The sequence below is a fragment of the Dendrobates tinctorius genome, unplaced genomic scaffold (assembly GCF_039654945.1).
Source record: "Dendrobates tinctorius isolate UK_male_01 unplaced genomic scaffold, ASM3965494v1 ptg000140l, whole genome shotgun sequence".
Lineage (NCBI taxonomy): Eukaryota > Metazoa > Chordata > Amphibia > Anura > Dendrobatidae > Dendrobates > Dendrobates tinctorius.
Window position 1 is genome coordinate 11,240,444 of NW_027361808.1, and position 19,128 is coordinate 11,259,571.

Below are 19,128 nucleotides of genomic sequence, written 5' to 3' on the forward strand. Positions count from 1 at the left end.
CCCTGCTGCTAATGACAGTGACAGCAGGAGCCGTGGATGGGAGTATTCACCCCTCTGCTGTAAATAAATACAGTAATTAGAAAAAAACTGTGGGTTCCCCCCTATTTTTTGATAACCCTCAGCTGTCCGCTTCAGGCAGGTTATCAATAATACAGGGGTCCCCACGCTGTTTAATTATTTATATAATTTTAAAAAACGGCGTGGGGGTCCCCCATTTTGACAACCAGCCTTGCTAAATTTAGCTCACAGCTGGGGCTGGTATTCTCAGGCTGGTAAGGGGCCATGGATATTGACCCCCCTCAGCCTAAAAATAGCAGCCCGCAGCAGCCTAAAAAAGGCATATCTATTAGATACGCCAATTCTGGCGCTTTGCCGGCTCTTCCCACTTGCCCTGTAGCGGTGGCAAGTGGGGTAATATTTGTGGGGTTGCACAGCTATAAAAAAAAAAATTTGGAGGAATGGATTCTGCACACCACCCATGTAAAATATACAAAAACTTTTATTTCGGCATGTCAGACCGCACTAAAAACATTAGAAACACCTGACGCGTTTCTGGCGTGTTACAAACGCCCTTACTCATAGGATCTAAAACCACAAAATTACATAAACATTATATAAGACAAAGCACCAATCAAAAACATACAAATAATTACATTAATTATGCACCAGTTTTTACAAAGTGAAAAAAGGACCTGAATGAATGGAATTGTCAATTAATATTCTGTTATCAATAAATATAAAACAAATAATTTCTTAGGTTCATACCTGTCGGGTATTTAGTATCGAATTTTAAAATCCAAAATTCTTTGTGTGTTGTCAAGAGCCTCTGGTTATTACCTCCCCTAATCGGGTTATAATACCTTCTCAAATGCAAAAAACGCAAAACTAGACATCTCCTTTGTGCACATTAACAAAACGTTTAGAAGCATCCGAGTAAGCTGCATTCCTGTTTTGAATATTTGTCAAATGTTCAGCAATTTGTTTTTTTTATTTTACGTGTGGGACAACCAATACACTTCATCCCAGATAAGCTGCAGCAGACACAATAAATTACATGCTGTGTATCACAGTTGTTAAATGACATGATGTCATATGTTTTACCATCTAAGGACTGAAAACACTGTTTTGTCTCGCGCATAGGTGCAAACATTGCACCTACTGCCTGCACATCTATAAACTAGAAACAGACAGCCAAGACCTGGAAGCAGGAGTCTGTCTCAAAAGGCTGGGGGAGAATGCATTGGCTAAACTAAAATCTCTCCTTGCTACATATCTACAGCCAGTACGAATAATATGCCGCAGTTTGTCATTTTGGTTTACCACTGGCAAATATTTTTTGATAATAGATAATATCTGATTAAATTGTGGACTATAAGGCATAGAAAAAATGATAGAATCAGAATTGACAGTAGATATATTAGTTTGTGTCAAAGACCTAGGTTTACTTGAGACTTTTTTAAACGCATATTTATTAACAATATAAGCCAACAACTAAATGAAAAAATTCACCAAATAAGTCATAAATGGATATTCATAATAAATAAAATAACCTACTCAAAAAAAGAATACACCAAACGGAGTCCAAAACATAGACTCAGATACATTTATTACATAATTACCAATGAGTATACAGAACCAGACATAGTAACATACCATAATTACAGAAAAATACATGTAAAAAATACATATAAAAAGGACAAAGTGAGCACTATAAAGAAATAATCATACAAAAATGATGAGGATAATAATAATAAAGTGCATAATATATATGGGCTGAAAAATCAGCTCCTAATAAAGTGCATAAAAGATGCGCAAAAATTATACCCAAAGGAGGGAGCCTGGACATATTGAGCCACACATTACGGATATATATGATTTGGATTTATATATAATTTTTGCGCATCTTTTATGCACTTTATTAGGAGTTGATTTTTCAGCCCATATATATTATGCACTTTATTATTATTATCCTCATCATTTTTGTATGATTATTTATAGTGCTCACTTTGTCCTTTTTATATGTATTTATATGTATCGCTGGCAGAGCAGGGGAGAATGATGAGAGCCGTGTTCAGCACCCGGCGCCAGGGAATAAGAATATATTAGGATTCCTAAACATCCTCCTCATGGAATGAACATAAATACGAACACGTGTCCTAGAGTAACAGTTTCTCTAAGATATTCATTCCCTGTGCATATTCGATAGGGAATGATCTTGGAATGTGTGCAGATTGTAGTTGAATGAACAATTATTCTAAAAAAAGATGTGTTTTGAATTTGTGCTTGTTAGTTGGTGAATAAACATGGAATATGTGCACATCATAATGGAACGACCACATATCCCATATAAATAGGTATGTAATTAATTTCTTTGCTTGATAGGTCATAGAAATGGGGCAAATTGGGGCATTAGTAACCTGTGCCCTCTGGATCTGAGCTCCAAGAATCACCTGCTACCTGCCAGCATCCCTGATTCCTGTTTTGATTATCCGCAGATACTGCCAGATAGAAGGCGGTTCTAAGGGCTCCTGCCCAGTGGAGAAACAATACTGACTTGGCTGCCGGACAGGGTCATGTGAATAGATTATCTCCAACTCTAGTAGAGGATGAACATGGAATATGCACAGTTAATAATGGGTTTTACACATATCCCTAATACAGATATGTATATTAGATTTCCTGGTTTTGCTAAATGGGGAATGTATATGGAAAATATGCAGTTTACAGCTAAATGTAGTAGTAGGCCGATACATGACTGCAACTCTGAGTGAGAGGGGATGGAAGAGCCTGATGGTGTGGACCTCAAAAGAAGGGAATGAGAGTGATGGAACTAGGGAAATGACCTTGAAAGTGCATTTTGGGGACAGGAGTATGCCGATTCCACCACCAAGTCTGTTTGTGGGTCTTGGGGAATGGGAGAATTGTAAGCCACCATGGGAAATGGCAGCTGGGGAGACAGTGTCAGAATCCTGAATCCAGGTTTCAGTGAGGGCCAACAGATTCAGAGAGTTGTTCAGAAGGTAATTATGCAGGAAGGGAAGTTTGTTACATACAGATGAGGGAGTGCAAGTGATATTAATAAGGTTAGTAAGGTTTCAGTATGAGGTTGGGTAGGGGTTGAGGTTTTATTTTTAGGGACCACATCACATTTGAAGTCACTTTGAGGGGTCTATATGATAGAAAATACCCAAAAGTGACACCATTCTAAAAACTGCACCCTTCAAGATGCTCAAAAACACACTCAAGACGTTTATTAACCATTCAGGTGCGTCACAAGAATTTTTTGAATGTTTTAAATGAACATTTACCTTTTTTTCACAAAAAAATTACTTGAGGTCCAATTTTTTTTATTTTTCCAAGGGTAACTGGAGAAATTGGATGCAAAAGTTATTGTGCAATTTGTCCTGAGTACGCTGATACCTGATATGTGGGGGGGAACCACTGTTTCGGCGCAAAGCAGAGCTTAGACGGGAAGGAGCGCCGTTTGACTTTTTCAACGCAAAATTGGCTGGAATTGAGATTGGACGCCATGTCACGTTTGGAGACCCCCTGATGTGCCTAAACAGTGGAAACCCCCCACAAGTGACCCCATTTTGGAAAATAGACCCCCCAAGGAACTTATCTAGACATATGGTGAGAAGTTTGAATCCCCAAGGGCTTCACATAACTTTATATCGTACAGCCGTGCAATTAAAAAATCATATTTTTTCCAAAAAATGATCTTTTCACCCCCATTTTTTATCTTCCAAGGGTAACAGGACCCAAAAAGTTATTCAATTTGTCCTGATTACTCTGATACCCCATATGTGGGGGTAAACAACTATTTGGGTGCATGGCAGAGCTCGGAAGGGAAGTATCGACATTTGACTTTTTTGGCTGGAATTGAGATCGGACGCCATGTCGCGTTTGAAAAGCCCCTGATGTGCCAAAACAGTGGAAACCCCCCACAAGTGACCCCATTTTGGAAACTAGACCCCCAAGGAACTTATCTAGATGTGTGGTGAGCACTTTGAACCCCCCAAGTGCTTCACAGAAGTTTATAACGCCCTGGCGTGAAAATAAAATCATATTTTTTCCACAAACATGATCTTTTAGTCCCCAATTTTTTTATTTTACCAAGGGTAAGAAGAGAAATTGGACCCCAAAAGTTGTTGTCCAGTTTGTCCTAAGTACGCTGATATCCCATATGTGGGAGAAAACTACTGTATGGGCACACGTCGGGGCTCGGAAGGGAAGTAGTGACGTTTTGGAATGCAGACTTTGTCCCATATGTGGGAGAAAACTACTGTATGGGCAAACGTCGGGGCTCGGAAGGGTAGTAGTGACGTTTTGGAATGCAGAGTTTGTCCCATATGTGGGAGAAAACTACTGCATGGGCACACGTCGGGGCTCAGAAGGGAAGTAGTGACGTTTTGGAATGCAGACTTTGATGGAATGGTCTGCGGGTGTCATGTTGCCTTTGGAGAGCCCCTGATGTGCCTAAACTGTGGAAACCCTCCACAAGTGACCCTATTTTGGAAACTAGACCCCCTACGGAACTTGTCTAGATGTGTGGTGAGCACGTTGAACCCCCAAGTGGTTCACAGAAGTTTATAACGCCCGGGCGTGAAAATAAAAAAATTATTTTCCCCAAACATGATCTTTCAGTCCCCAATTTTTTATTTTACCAAGGGTAACAGGAGAAATTGGACCCCAAAAGTTGTTGTCCAATATGTCCTGAGTAGGTTGATACCCCATATGTGGGGGTAAACCACTGGGTGCATGGCAGAGCTTGGAAGGGAAGGTGCACTGTTTGACTTTTTCAGCGAAGAATTGGCTGGTATTTTGATCAGACGCCAAGTTGCGTTTGGAGAGCCCCTGATGTGCCCAAACAGTGGAAACCCCCCAATTCTAACTTCAACCCTAACCCCAACACACCCCTAACCCTAATCTCAGCCCCTAAGGGTGTGTGCACACATTGCGGATTCTGCTGCGGATCTGCAGGGCCAAATCCGATGCGGATCCACAGCAGAATCCCTAATCAAAGTCTTTTTTTTGTGGAAGTGTGCATGTGTAGCACATTCGCTATCCCCATCTATCCCCCACATCTCAAGATGGCTGGACCATCATTGTAAATACACATCTGTACTTTGTATCTCCCCCACTTCATTGTAGATTGGAAGCTCTCACGAGTACAGTTCGTCTAATTTTGCTTTAATTGTATTGGTAACGTTGTTACTTATGACTTGTGTTTTGAAGCTGTTAAACTGTAAAGCACTGCGGAATATGTTGGTGTATATAAATAAAGGTTGTTGTTGTTATTGTTATTATTATTATTATTATTATTATTATTATTATTTATTATTATTACTACTACTACATTTAGCTGTACATTCCCCTTCTAGCAAAACCAGGAAATCTAATATACATATCTGTATTAGGGATATGTGTAAAGCCCATTATTAACTGTGCATATTCCATGTTCATCCTCTACTAGAGTTGGAGATAATCTATTCACATGACCCTGTCCGGCAGCCAAGTCAGTATTGTTTCTCCACTGGGCAGGAGCCCTTAGAACCGCCTTCTATCTGGCAGTATCTGCGGATAATCAAAACAGGAATCAGGGATGCTGGCAGGTAGCAGGTGATTCTTGGAGCTCAGATCCAGAGGGCACAGGTTACTAATGCCCCAATTTGCCCCATTTCTATGACCTATCAAGCAAAGAAATTAATTACATACCTATTTATATGGGATATGTGGTCGTTTCATTATGATGTGCACATATTCCATGTTTATTCACCAACTAACAAGCACAAATTCAAAACACATCTTTTTTTAGAATAATTGTTCATTCAACTACAATCTGCACACATTCCAAGATCATTCCCTATCGAATATGCACAGGGAATGAATATCTTAGAGAAACTGTTACTCTAGGACACGTGTTCGTATTTATGTTCATTCCATGAGGAGGATGTTTAGGAATCCTAATATATACTTATTTATTAATGCACCAGTACATTATTATATTCTTTTTATTCATTAATTTTGGTATGTTCCAGAATACACGAATGCAGGCATGAACCCCTTCTTCCAGTCCAGTTAACACTTGTAATCTCTGTCCATCACAGATCAGGACAAACTGACACTCTGGAGGTAATTGGTATACATTTTTATTCAGTGGCCGCATGAGATTTTGAACTCCACGAGGAATACAGAAAAGATAAATGGACAAAATATGATGGATACAGGTTTTATACAACCCCTTTCTATTAAGAAGTCATAGGTCCCACTTTTCTACTCTTGAGTATAGATGAGCGATTATGTTTAGCTCCTTCCTTATTCGGCAAGCTATAGCACTTACCTAATAAACTGCAGAGGGAACAAAAAAAAAAACACCAAGATAGCAGCAAAAAAAAAAATTGATCCTAAAAATTAACTTTTATTCCAATATTTAAAACCTGGATGATACCAGTATAGGGTACAGGGTATTTTCAACATACAAAATATGCAATGTATCAGGGCTGATGAATAACAAGCAGATTGTACTTAAACCCTCAGACAAGGGTGGCAATACGGTTATCTTGAATAGGGACAAATATATTGAGATGTGTCTTGCCATCCTATCTGATGAAGCAACCTATGAGATTTTGAGAATGGATCCAACTAAGGATTTTAGTCTGGGATTGTCAAGAATCTTAAAAATGGCTCTAGAAACCAAGCTGATTTCCAAGAAGGAATTCGATTTTCTGTTGCCAAAATGGCCGGTAATTGCAACATTTTATGCATTACCAAAAATCCATAAGGGCACGGACCCTATCAAAGGGAGACCAATTGTCTCTGGGATCGATGCCTTGTGTCAGAACTCCAGTGTTTATCTTCACAAAATGTTGAGATCATTTGTGGTGACCCTCCCTTCCTACCTCAGGGATACTATGGATCTTCTTAATAAAATAGAGGGGATTATAGTTGACCCAGGTACCATGCTAGCATCTATCGATGTTGAGGCACTGTATAGCAGCATTAGACATGTGGAGGGCCTGAAGGCGGTCAACCATTTCCTAAGAGGTAGGGGGGTACATTTGGGTGCGCATAATAAATTTTTGTTGCAGTTGCTGGAGTTTGTACTCTGCCATAATTACTTTTTGTTTGATGGCAGGTACTACCACCAGCTCAGGGGCACCGCGATGGGGAGCCCTTGTGCCCCCACGTGCGCAAATCTGCTCCTGGGCTGGTGGGAGGACACTGTGGTCTTCAGTGACGAGGATGTCGTCTGGTCCCCGAATATTTTATTTTGGGGACGTTATATTGACGACATCCTCGTCCTGTGGACGGGTAATGGAGAATCGTTTAAATCCTTTGTGGATCATCTGAATACCAACGAGATGGGCCTGTTTTTCACGTATGAGATCGGTGGAGAAAGTATCACTTTCTTGGACACCACCATATCAATTGCAAAAGATGGATCTCTGACAACATCTCTGTACCGGAAACCCACATCAACAAATAGTCTTCTTAGGTGGGAGAGTCATCATCCTCTCCCCCTGAAACGGGGTATCCCCAGGGGGCAGTTTCTCAGATTGAGGAGGAACTGCTCCGATTGGGGTGATTTTCAGGCCCAGTCAAGGGACCTGTGTGATTGGTGGGATAGCCCCTATCCTTAAACCTATGTCATTCAACCTGCCTTTAAATTGGCCAGACAGACTAGGAGATCTTCACTATTAAACCCGAGAGAGAAGAAAGATACGGAAAATTTGACTAGACTAATAGGTACCTTTGATGACCAGTCAAAAAGAGTAATAGAGATTCTGAGGAAACATTGGGATATACTCAGGACTGATCAAGATATCAGGGGGATAATTTCTCCCAAACCCTCAGTGACTTATAGGAAGGGAAAATCCATAAGGGATTTAGTGGTTAAGAGTCACCTGGAACAACATAAGAAGGAGGGGACTTGGCTACAAAATAGGCAGGCTGGGACGTTTAGATGTGGACCCTGTAGTTTTTGCAAGCACGTGGTACCATCAAAAACGTTTAGTAGTGCCTACACGAAAAGAACGTATAAAATGAACTCCTTTGCTAACTGCAAAACTACAGGAGTGGTCTAACTGTGTACATGCTCCTGTCCGTTGGACTATGTGGGTAAAACCAAGCGGGAATTCCGGATACGGATTGGGGAACATTTGGGAGACATTAGACATAAAAGAGAGACTCCACTAGCACGTCATGTTAATCTTGTTCATGGCGGTGATGAGAAACAGATTGGATTTCGTGTTATTGAAAGGGTTCAACCCGTAGTGAGGCAGGGGGATTGGGATAAGAAGATCCTACAATGGGAAACGCGTTGGATTTTCTGGCTGGAATCACAAAGCCCTAAAGGCCTCAATGAAAAATTGAATTTTACTAGTTTCTTGTAGTTAGTGTACCTGATGGATCCACCATGCTATTTTTTTCATGCTCTTCCTGAGCAAAGAGATTGTTCTTGGATATCTATCATTTTATTATTGGATCATTTGATTAGCTTGGATACATAGAGGTGTCTCCTGTAGGGGTTAATAACATTTTTCATCATGTCTTATTGATACGGTTTATGATTAAGTAATGTTATTATGGCACACTGACATATTTAAAATGAGGTGTAATCCGGATATATAATTTTCTTCAGGTTCTACTAGCCCTGAATAATGCTGCCTTAGGGTTTATGTATATATTAGCCCCCTTTGCTCTAATACATGCCCGTGGTTAATCCCACTAATTTTGGTGGGTTGTGACCCATTGTGGTTTTCTCCCCCACTGTGGTTCTAGTGTGGGCAACGGCTGTGTGGTCACGTGTGGAGAGGACTTGATATGCGCCGAGAGGGACACACGTGATCAGGGCATGTCACCGGAAGTGACGATTAGGGTCACATGATGTGGCGGTGGGACTACACCCCAGTGTATTGATCACTAGCAGTGCGCGTAATCATGATGCGCAACCGGAAGTGATGATTGTGGTCACATGGTATGGGGGCGCGCCCCACTGCAATGATTGCAAGTATGACACACAATCACGGCGCGGTACCGGAAGTGACGTCGCAGTCTGAAGGCGGTAAATATGAGCCGGCGGGAGACAGAAAACATGCCGCACACTGCATTGATCATTCGGCTGGGGTGATGAGACCCCTTGTGCTCTTTTGCCCCTGATGAACCCTCAGCATCTAAGAGGGGGAAACGCGTTGGGCTGGGCTCGATATCATCTGATGGCTGATAAGTATCTTTTTGAATTTTTATGCTGACAGACTGATGGATGGCAATTTGTATATTGGGTCATTGGGTTACCCCATGAATTAATTTAATGGTGTTCTTTGCCATCCTCGCTTATAAAAGAGACTATTGTGTCTATTGTGTATTTTGAGGACTATTATGTCCTTTGGATATGTTAGATCAGCAAATATTTTTTCCTGATGAACTCCTTTTGGATTTGATCTACGCATTGCTGTTATGTGTAAACGTTTTTTCATAGAAAGCTACAGTCTGTCATCTATGCAGCATTTAGCATTTTTTCTACGAGATAAGTTTTCTATTTGAGCTGCAACCATAAGCATTTTTTACTACGAGATATTAGGGTGGGCATATACCCACCACTCTGTTTTAGAATAGGTGCACTCCTAGAGACAGTGTATAGTCTCTCCACCAGGGGTCATTTTTTCTGGAATTCTGTGTTTGTGTTTTTTTGTGTATCGTCGTGGATTAGGGTTTTTTAGGGTGTTATTAGGGTCACCGACGTTGAGCGGGGGCGCCACATCGCATATATTAGGGTGCCAACCTCCGCGGCAAGGAAGGGACGCATTAGGGCGAGTGTAGTGCCCTGATACATTGCATATTTTGTATGTTGAAAATACCCTGTACCCTGTTCCCTATACTGGTATCATCCAGGTTTTAAATATTGGAATAAAAGTTAATTTTTAGGATCAATTTTTTTTTTTGCTGCTATCTTGGTGTTTTTTTCGAGTATTTGATCCATTATATATATTTTTTGAGGTTTTTTTCTAAACTGCAGAGGGAACCCAGATACTCTAACTGCTCCTGCTGATCAGCTGTCCATCGCGACAGCTGCATGTGTCTCGACTGTTTCGTAGTCGCAAAACATACACGGAGAGCCTGTTTGTTGGGCTCTCCATGCATGTGTTGTGACTGTCACAACCGCGCTCGGACATCTGATCAGCAGGAGCAATCCAGGTGTCCGGGTTCCCTCTGCAGCTTATTCGGTATGTGCTATAGCTTGCTGAATAAGGAGGGAGCCAAACATATTCGCTCATCTCTACTCCTGAGTGATCAGCGGTTATCAAGAGGTGAAGCCACAGAAATAGCAGAGAAAATGTTTGATGACCTGCCAAGTTTTCTGATTAATGGTCATTTATATACTATGTGCAAGGGTCAGCAGAATGGATTTATTCTTCCAAGAGGAAATGCTTTTTTGAGGTACAATGGTTATAATTTTGTTGGTATTTCCAGTTTGTGTGTTGTCATACACCACAGACATCCTGTCCTAGTACAGGCCACGGTAAGGGATGCATCTACAGCAGACGGAAAAAATCCATCACAAAATAAATAACTAAAAAGTGTCAGGTGATATTCTCCTGGTAAGACTTAGAATTTTCCCTGTTTATATGTATCCTACACAAGTTTTGTGAACATGTTCAATTTATATGCGAGTAAACCTCCCTGCACTTTTTAATTACCTTATTCGTCCTATGCAGCACCATACGTAAGAGATATTCAGAAATCCTGCCATGTACGGTAATACCACTAAATAAAATATCCAGTGCATCTGTGCCATAATGATGGCAGAGCCATGCCAACAGTCATCATGGGTCGTCCCAGCGGTACCAATGCTGATTAACACAGTAAAGGCATACCTTTGTGATCCGCATATTAATCTTGGAATTTTATAAACATGGAAATGGAGCAAAAAGCAAATGACTGATTTGCTATTTTGAATGTGTTCACCAGTCTACTTGTGAATTGTTTGGAATGACCCTCTGTCATAGCTCCTAGGATTTCACGTCTTTTTTCTTTACAGCTGTAACACAGTTTGTGAAAAGGGGAAAGCTGAGCAGGTCTAGTGATCGACATGATGCCGACAGGTATGTCTGTCTGCTTTTGCAGTTGTTTATATTGCTTAGGTTTGTCTATTTTGTTGCAGAAGGTGCTTTAGACTCATCTTTTGAAATTATTAGTCTTGTATTAACTTGTGAGATAAATTCTACCTGGAGCTATATTTGCAATTCTGCAAAATATTATACATAATTAAGTTTGCTGTCAATTTTAGTAGCTACACTTGGATAGTTTTGGAAGCTAGTTATCCATATTTATTTTTTTTCAGTCACCCATGATGGCCCTACAAGAGAGGGGATCCATCCTTCAAGGACCGGAAACCTTCAAGATAAAAAGGGTGGCTCCTCTCTTCGCATCACTTGGTTTCCTGTCCTTGATGGGGAATCCTCAAGATGAGTTATTGGAAGATAGAAGAGGATGCCTGGGGCAGATGGGTTTGGCGGGCAGAGGTTTGCTACCTCGGTCACCAGGTACCGGTCGCGCCACGGAGGCCATGTTTTTTGTGCCAACCCTGAGAGAGCGTGAGGAGGCGTTATGTCAAACCGCGCAGCCCAGGGACACATTGGTGCCCGGGTGAAGTCAGCTAGAAGAGGATGCCTGGGCCAGATGGGGTTTGGCAGTCGGGCTGCTGCATCTGTCACCAGGTGCCAGTAGCACCTCGGAGGCCACGGACTGCCTGCCCACCCTGAGCGAGTGTGGGGGAAAGGCTCTGTGCCAGAACTCGCATCCCAAGAGCACATCGGTGCGGGGTGAATTTGGACCCAGGCCTGGGGTAGTCGGTATGGGGCAGATTTAGTCTGCTGGAGCCACAGCCAGAGCTGCGGAGCGCCACGGAGGCCAGATGGTCTGCCCTCCTTGAGCGGTGTAAAGAAGAAACAGTAGCCGGGCTGTTAAGTGGATTCACTCACCTTCCCCTCCGGGGTGACGGAGCGGTCAGGCCCTATAGCATAGCGGTATGTCGCGCACACTGGTAGCAATGGAGTGGCAGCGCTGCTTCCTCGCAATGTCCAACAGTGAGTGCGGTAATCTCCTTGGTGCGGTCCGGGGGACGGTGGGGAGTACGTGTGCCGGAAGTCAGCCGGCAACATGGAGGCAGGCTGGGTGTCGCGCACCAGAAATCGCATACCGAGGAGGCGGGGCCTAGCCTGATGCCGGCAGTCATTTCAAAAGCATTTAAGAGGACGGCGCGGGTGCAGCAGAGCCGGCAACATAGAGGATATGTCACAAGAGCATTTACAGCCCGAACAGGAGCAACAATCGTTGCCCCAAAAAATCGGATAAGAAGCACCCTTCACGGCCTCATGCCAGAGCTCTATAGACCAGACTATTTCTGAAGAAACCCCTAAATTTTTGGCCAACCTAAGATCTTTGATTCAGCCGGAATTGCGTAAACCCGTTAGCATGATGTAGGCCCCGACAGTCAGTGGCGGTAGAGGAAGGGATAGATCCAGCCCATCTCCATCTCCTTCAGCGCATGCCAAATCTACACTATAAGGCTAGTTTCACACTTGCTTTTTTTTGCAGCGCGTTTTTCCCGCAAAAAAACGCATTGAAAAAACGCATACAAAAGCATACAACTGCTGCGTTTTTTTCAAGCATTTTTATGAGCATGCATGAAAAAAACGCAGCGTTTTTATGCGTTTGTATGCGTTTTTAGTGCGTTTTTACCGCGTTTGCGGTTTTTTCCAACATTTTTAGGTGGCCCCTCACACTACCCAAACCATGACTTTACTAACCCTGACCCTAACCCTAACCCTGACCCTAACCCTTAACCAAATCATACTTAACCCAAACCCTAAACCCTAACCCTGACCCTAACCCTTAACAAAACCATACTTAACCCTAACCCTGACCCTAACCCTTAACCAAACCATACTTAACCCTAATCCTGACCCTAACCCTGACCCTAACCCTTAACAAAACCATACTTAACCCTAATCCTGACCCTAACCCTGACCCTAACCCTTAACAAAACCATACTTAACCCTAACCCTGACCCTAACCCTGACCCTAACCCTTAACCAAACCATACTTAACCCTAATCCTGACCCTAACCCTGACCCTAATCCTTAACAAAACCATACTTAACCCTAACCCTTAACAAAACCATACTTAACCCTAATCCTGACCCTAACCCTTAACCAAACCATACTTAACCCTGACCCTAACCCTAACCCTGACCCTAACCCTTAACCAAACCATACTTAACCCTAATCCTGACCCTAACCCTGACCCTAATCCTTAACAAAATCATACTTAACCCTGACCCTAACCCTGACCCTAACCCTTAACAAAACCATACTTAACCCTAATCCTGACCCTAACCCTGACCCTAACCCTTAACCAAACCATACTTAACCCTAATCCTGACCCTAACCCTGACCCTAATCCTTAACAAAACCATACTTAACCCTAACCCTGACCCTAACCCTGACCCTAACCCTTAACAAAACCATACTTAACCCTAATCCTGACCCTAACCCTGACCCTAACCCTTAACCAAACCATACTTAACCCTAACCCTGACCCAAACCCCAACCCTGACCCTGACCCTAACCCTAAACCCCCTTAACTAACCCTAACTCTAACCCAAACCCCTAAATTCCATGGTTAAAAAAAAAAAAACGCATATGCAAAAAAACGCATACATGAGCATGCCAGTGCGCACATATGCGCATCCATAGGCTATAATGGCCATTTTTAGCGCAAAACGTGCGCATATGTGCGCATGCGCTTTTTTGCAGGGCCAAAAAATGCAACATGCTGCGTCTGGAAAATACAAACGCACACCCCAAAAAAACGCAGCGCATGAAAATCGCATACATGCGCTTACAAGCGCGCAGGTATGCGCACCCATGTTAAATATAGGGGAAAAAACGCATGCGCACATATGCGTTTTTTTCCAGCGCTAAAAAACGCAAATGTGAAACCAGCCTAAGAGCCAGGTTACTCAGATCAGTCGGATCTATCCTTTAACAGCTCAGATGAAGTGTTCGGTTTCCCAGCAGAAGCAACGGATAAACTGATCAAAGCAGTACGGTCCACTATAGGACTAGTTGATGAGAAAGCTAAGAGATCAGCACAGGACTTTGTTTGGAGGTCTACAAAAGAAAAAACGTAGAAGCTTCCCTGTGAATGAGCAGTTGCAGGGTCTCATTAAGAAAGAATGGGAGTCGATGTATTTCAAAAGATATGGCAGCCATGGGTAGAATGGAGTTAGATTTGTGGGGAGGATGTATTATGATATAGATGATGTTCATAATAAACAATTATATATGGATGTGGGAAAGAGTACCGGAATAGAAATGAGGAAGATACTGAGGGGGTCTCGGAGGGGGGGGCATGGGAGGGGGGGGTTTGTTCATAAAAATATATGATTATATGTGAACAATTGCTTGATGTCATATATGTTATAATTGTTATTAATAAAAATTTATCTGATTAAAAAAAAGAATGGGAGAGACCGGATAGGAAAATGCAGGGAGTTACAGCTCTTAGAGAAAATATCCTTTTGATGAAGATGCGTCCTCCTCCTGGGATAAAGCCCCAAAGGTGGACGTAGCAGTCTCTAAGATCTGAAAGAAAGTTTTTTCTCCCATTCGAAAACCTGGGATCATTGAAAGAGCCACTAGATAGAAAAACAGACAGTTTTCTCAAGGCGGCCTGGGAATCCTCGATAGGGGCACTAAGGCCAGCCTTTGCGGCTACTTGCACAGATAGATCCTTGAAGGTCTGACTGGATAACCTCGAGGACCAATTGGAGCGAGTCCCACGAGAAACAATACCAGCAGTGGTCCCCACCATTAAGGCCGCCGCATCCTTTTGGCAGAGTCGTCAGTAGACTTTGCAAGGTTGGCGGCCAGATCAGCAGCTCTGGCTAATGTGGGACGTCGGGCAGTTTGGCTGCAATGTTGACCTGGGGATATACAGGCGCAGGCCAAGCTGTGTTCTATTCCTTGTCATGGAAAATTTTTGTTTGGGCCAGCGCTGGATGAGATACTAGAGACAGCTGGGGATAAAAAGAAAGGGTTTCCGAAGCCCCTCTTTCCGTCCTTTCGCCTATGCTTTTGAAGAGGTCGCCGGTCCAAGAGACAGACATTCCAAGATAGAGACAGACCAGACAGTCCAAAGGATAGAGAGGTTTCCTTTTTGGGAAGCCTTCCAGAGAGTCCAAAAAAGCCTCCCCAATGACTTCTTTTCCCAGTTGGGATGGAGGCTCGCCTACTTCTGCTCGGCCTGGGAGAGATCCAGTGCCTGGATCCTGCAGATTGTGGGGTCAGGCCTGAAACTAAATTTCCATCTTCTCCCACCACAAACCTTCGTAGAGACACCGCAATGAGCCCTGGAGGACGAGATAATATCGTTGTTAAAAAAGCACGTAATGGAGGATGTTCCCATATGGGGAAGGGGTTCTATTCCCCATATTTCCGATTTTAAAATTTTTTTTAAAAAAAAGACAGTTCTTGGAGGACTATCATAAACTTGAAACGCCTCAACAAGTTTTTAGTAATCCCTTCGTTCAAGATGGAATCTGTAAGAACGGCAATAAAAGTTCTCTTCCCATATTGTTACATGGCGGTTTTGGACCTCAAGGACGCTTTCTATCATGTCCCCATCCACAAACAAGATCTGAGGTTCCTCAGGTTAGTGGTACAAATAAGAGGTCAAGTATATCAACTTCAATACCATGCTCTCCCCTTTGGGCTAGCAGTAGCCACCCGGGTATTCACGAAGTTGGTTACAGAAGTAACTTCTCATCTATGGGGAAAAGACACTTTGGTGATACCGTATCTGGACAACGTTTTGATTGTAGGGAATTCTTGTCACGATCCATTTTTGGATCTGTGGCAGATTAAAACTTTTTTTTTCTGGTGATCCATGACCCACATGCAGGCCTTTGCCCAACTGCTCCAAACTTAAGGAGCTGTGTGGTGAGGTGGTGCAGCAGCTGCAGCAGTCGTCGGGGTTCTGGGCCTCGGATCAGGTACAGGCTCAACCAGAACCCAAGATATCTCCCTGACAGGTTCTCTGCAGGGGGAGATACTTTGGTTTTTCAGGAGGCCTGCAAGTTATACTTCAGGCTCCGCCCTCGTTCGTCAGTAAGTGAGGAACAATGGGTGGGAATCATAGTTTCCCTTCTTAAGGGTGATCCCTAATCCTGGGTCTTCTTCCTGACGACTGGTTCTCCATCTTAATGGTCAGTGGACGAGTTTTTCTGATGTATGGAGATCCTGATGGCATCTCCCTGGCAGAATCCTGACTCCGTAAAATCAAGCAGGGGGTTCCGACGGCTGAGGAGTACTGCTCGGAGTTCAGGAGGTGGGCCACTGACACACAGTGGAATGACTCTGCGCTTGCAGCTTGCCTCGGGTGGATCCAAGTGAAAGAGCCAGATTCGGGCTCACACAGGATGAGTAAATCAAGAAAGGCACATCCAGCCCATGAATGGCATCCAAAGATATTTCATTTTTTTAAGTTTATGTCATCCCCTGAAGAAGTGGTTCACACTTTTAAACGCGTAGGAAAATAAATGGTCAAATTTCTCATATTGTGGTGATTTCATTCTGGTCAAGCAGCGCACAGTAAGCCCGAGAATAACATTATATCCATAAGGATCCATTTTTATTTTTTTTTGATAGGTTAAAAAAGAGGAGATACGACGCGTTTTGGATACAGTGCATATCCTTCATCAGGTATCATAAAAACACAGTACAAATCCTAATAGTATAAAATTCAGTTACACCCAGAAACTAATAAACAACCAAATCTGCCTCTGGTTAAAATATTTAATTTATCATCCCACATTTTATCCTCTTAAGAAATGGAAATTTTAAGTAGGAGACTAAATTTCTGCCCTGCTCAATATATGAATGCATTTGATCTTTTTCTCGATTAAAATGCATACACTCGCAAACTTACTCTTAAAAGGCATTTCTTGCTGACTGAAAAAAAATAGGGACATTGGGGATCTCAAAAATAATACTGATCCCAACAGAGACAAACAAAGTGAATATATCCACAAAGAGGTACACCCCAAATCTCTATTTAAGCCTCATCAACACAGAGGACCAAATATAGACACTTTCTGTTCATTAGTATCTGGAAAAATTTAGAAAGTGGGAATACAAGAATAAAAATAAAATTGAAAAGCATGGAATTGGGAAAAATGAGGTAAAAAAAGAGAAAAATATCTCTAAAAGATTAAAAGTGGCATTGGAGGATTTGAGGAAAAAATACAGATATAATAATAAGACAAGCTGATAAGGGGGGGGGGAGTAGTTGTGCAAAACAGATCTGACTATATTGAGGAAGCTTTGAACATATTGTCTGATACGAGATACTATAAAATTTCAAAAGAAGATCCTACACAATGCTTTGTCCGGGACTATCACCATATGATCAAGGAAGCCTATGAGAGGAATATTCTTAATAAAACAGAAAAAAAGTTTTTAACAAATCCTGCGCCAACCATGGCGTTATTTTATCATTTACCAAAATTGCATAAGAACCCTGAAAAACCACCTCGCAGACCGATTATATCAGGAATTGGGTCTTTGACTTGTCACCTTTCTCATTATATTGACTTGTTTTTACAAGATCTAGTAAAGTCTCTTCCTTCATATTTGAGAGATTCCACACAATCGAGGATCTGAGGAATATTGAATGGGAAGATAACTATTCCTTTATCTTGTTGGATGTAAATTCATTATATTCCAACATAGATCACGAAATGGGGGTAAATGCGGTGGGTTTTTATTTAGCAAAGACAGAGATGCTTCCTGAACAAAGAGATTTTCTGTTAAAGGGTCTTAAATTAATTCTTGAACACAATGTGTTCATTTTTAAAGGCATACTGTATTTACAGTTGCTCGGCACCACGATGGGGACTCGGGTCGCTCCAAGTTTCCCAAACTTATTCATGGGGCGATTCGAGTCCTCATCGTCACTCTCTAAGCCTGTTTTCAATGATAAAATAAGGCTTTATAAGCACTTAATTGGTGATCCGATTATTATATTGAAGGGGACAGAGGAGGAAGCGGCACAGTTAATAAAGGAGCTCAATAATAACACCTGGGGGATTACCTTTACATCACAAATTAATAAAGAAAAAATGGTGTTTCTTGATCTAAAGATCAGCCATAGTGGGAAAAAAATTATTACAAAAACCCACTTTAAAAAGGTGGGTTCAAATGGCTTTTTAGATTTCAACAGTGCACATTACAAGAAGTGGAATGTTAATATACCCCACAGCCAATTTTTTCGTAAAAGAAAGAATTGTACGAGAGAATCTGATTATGTAGCTCAGTCTAAAATTCTAAAAAGAAACTTTAAGGAAAAAAGATACCCAAAAAATTTGATAAATAGTGCATATAGGGATAACAAAGTAAAAACACAGGAGGAATGTTTGAAAGGAAAAAATAGGAAGGGGGATAATTTGACCATTGGTAAAGAAAAAAGTGATGATCGCTGGAAATTGAATTTTGTGACAACATACAATAGGGAAAATAAAGTTATAAGAACTGTGCTTTCAAAATATTGGTATATTTTGACGCATGACCCTGTTTTGGGAAAACATCTCCCTGATAAACCAGGGATTACATATAGAAGGGGTAAAAATTTGGTGGCCCCCAGTAAATTAAAAAAACAGTTGGATTCAAAAGGAAAAAACATTTTAAAAAAAGTACTGATCAAATTTTTTGTGGTGTTTCTCTAGAAACCGTAGTTTTTAAATGCACCTCTAAAAAAATGTTGTACCTGTGGGATCCTAGATCACGGGGCTAAAACTATCAAATGTAATAGTACTGGTGAGGTCTTTGAGCAGTGATTTTGTTGTATATGTCATCACATGCTGTTGTGGTTTGCAATATATGTGGGACGCACTGTGCAGACACCGCGGTCCCGCATTAATGGTCACAGAAATAGAGCAAAAAACGGCTTTTTAAAACATAGTCTTTCAAGGCATTGGCTAATTAAACATAACAAAATTTTTAACATAAAAGTAACTCCGGTGGAACAGTTACCCTCTGGTGTTGCAAATAGGAATGCTCTCTT

General features: G+C 41.9%; 1 protein-coding gene across 3 annotated transcripts in view; it reads left to right on the plus strand.

Annotated features, from left to right (window-relative positions):
- Positions 1–19,128, plus strand: part of LOC141049031 (protein Mis18-alpha-like) — a 140,726-nt gene that overhangs the window by 62,500 nt on the left and 59,098 nt on the right. For all 3 annotated transcript variants that reach the window (XM_073545132.1, XM_073545135.1, XM_073545134.1), the window contains exon 2: positions 11,042–11,105. In XM_073545132.1, the coding sequence (XP_073401233.1) occupies positions 11,042–11,105 (64 nt within the window). The remainder of the gene's footprint in view (positions 1–11,041; positions 11,106–19,128) is intronic.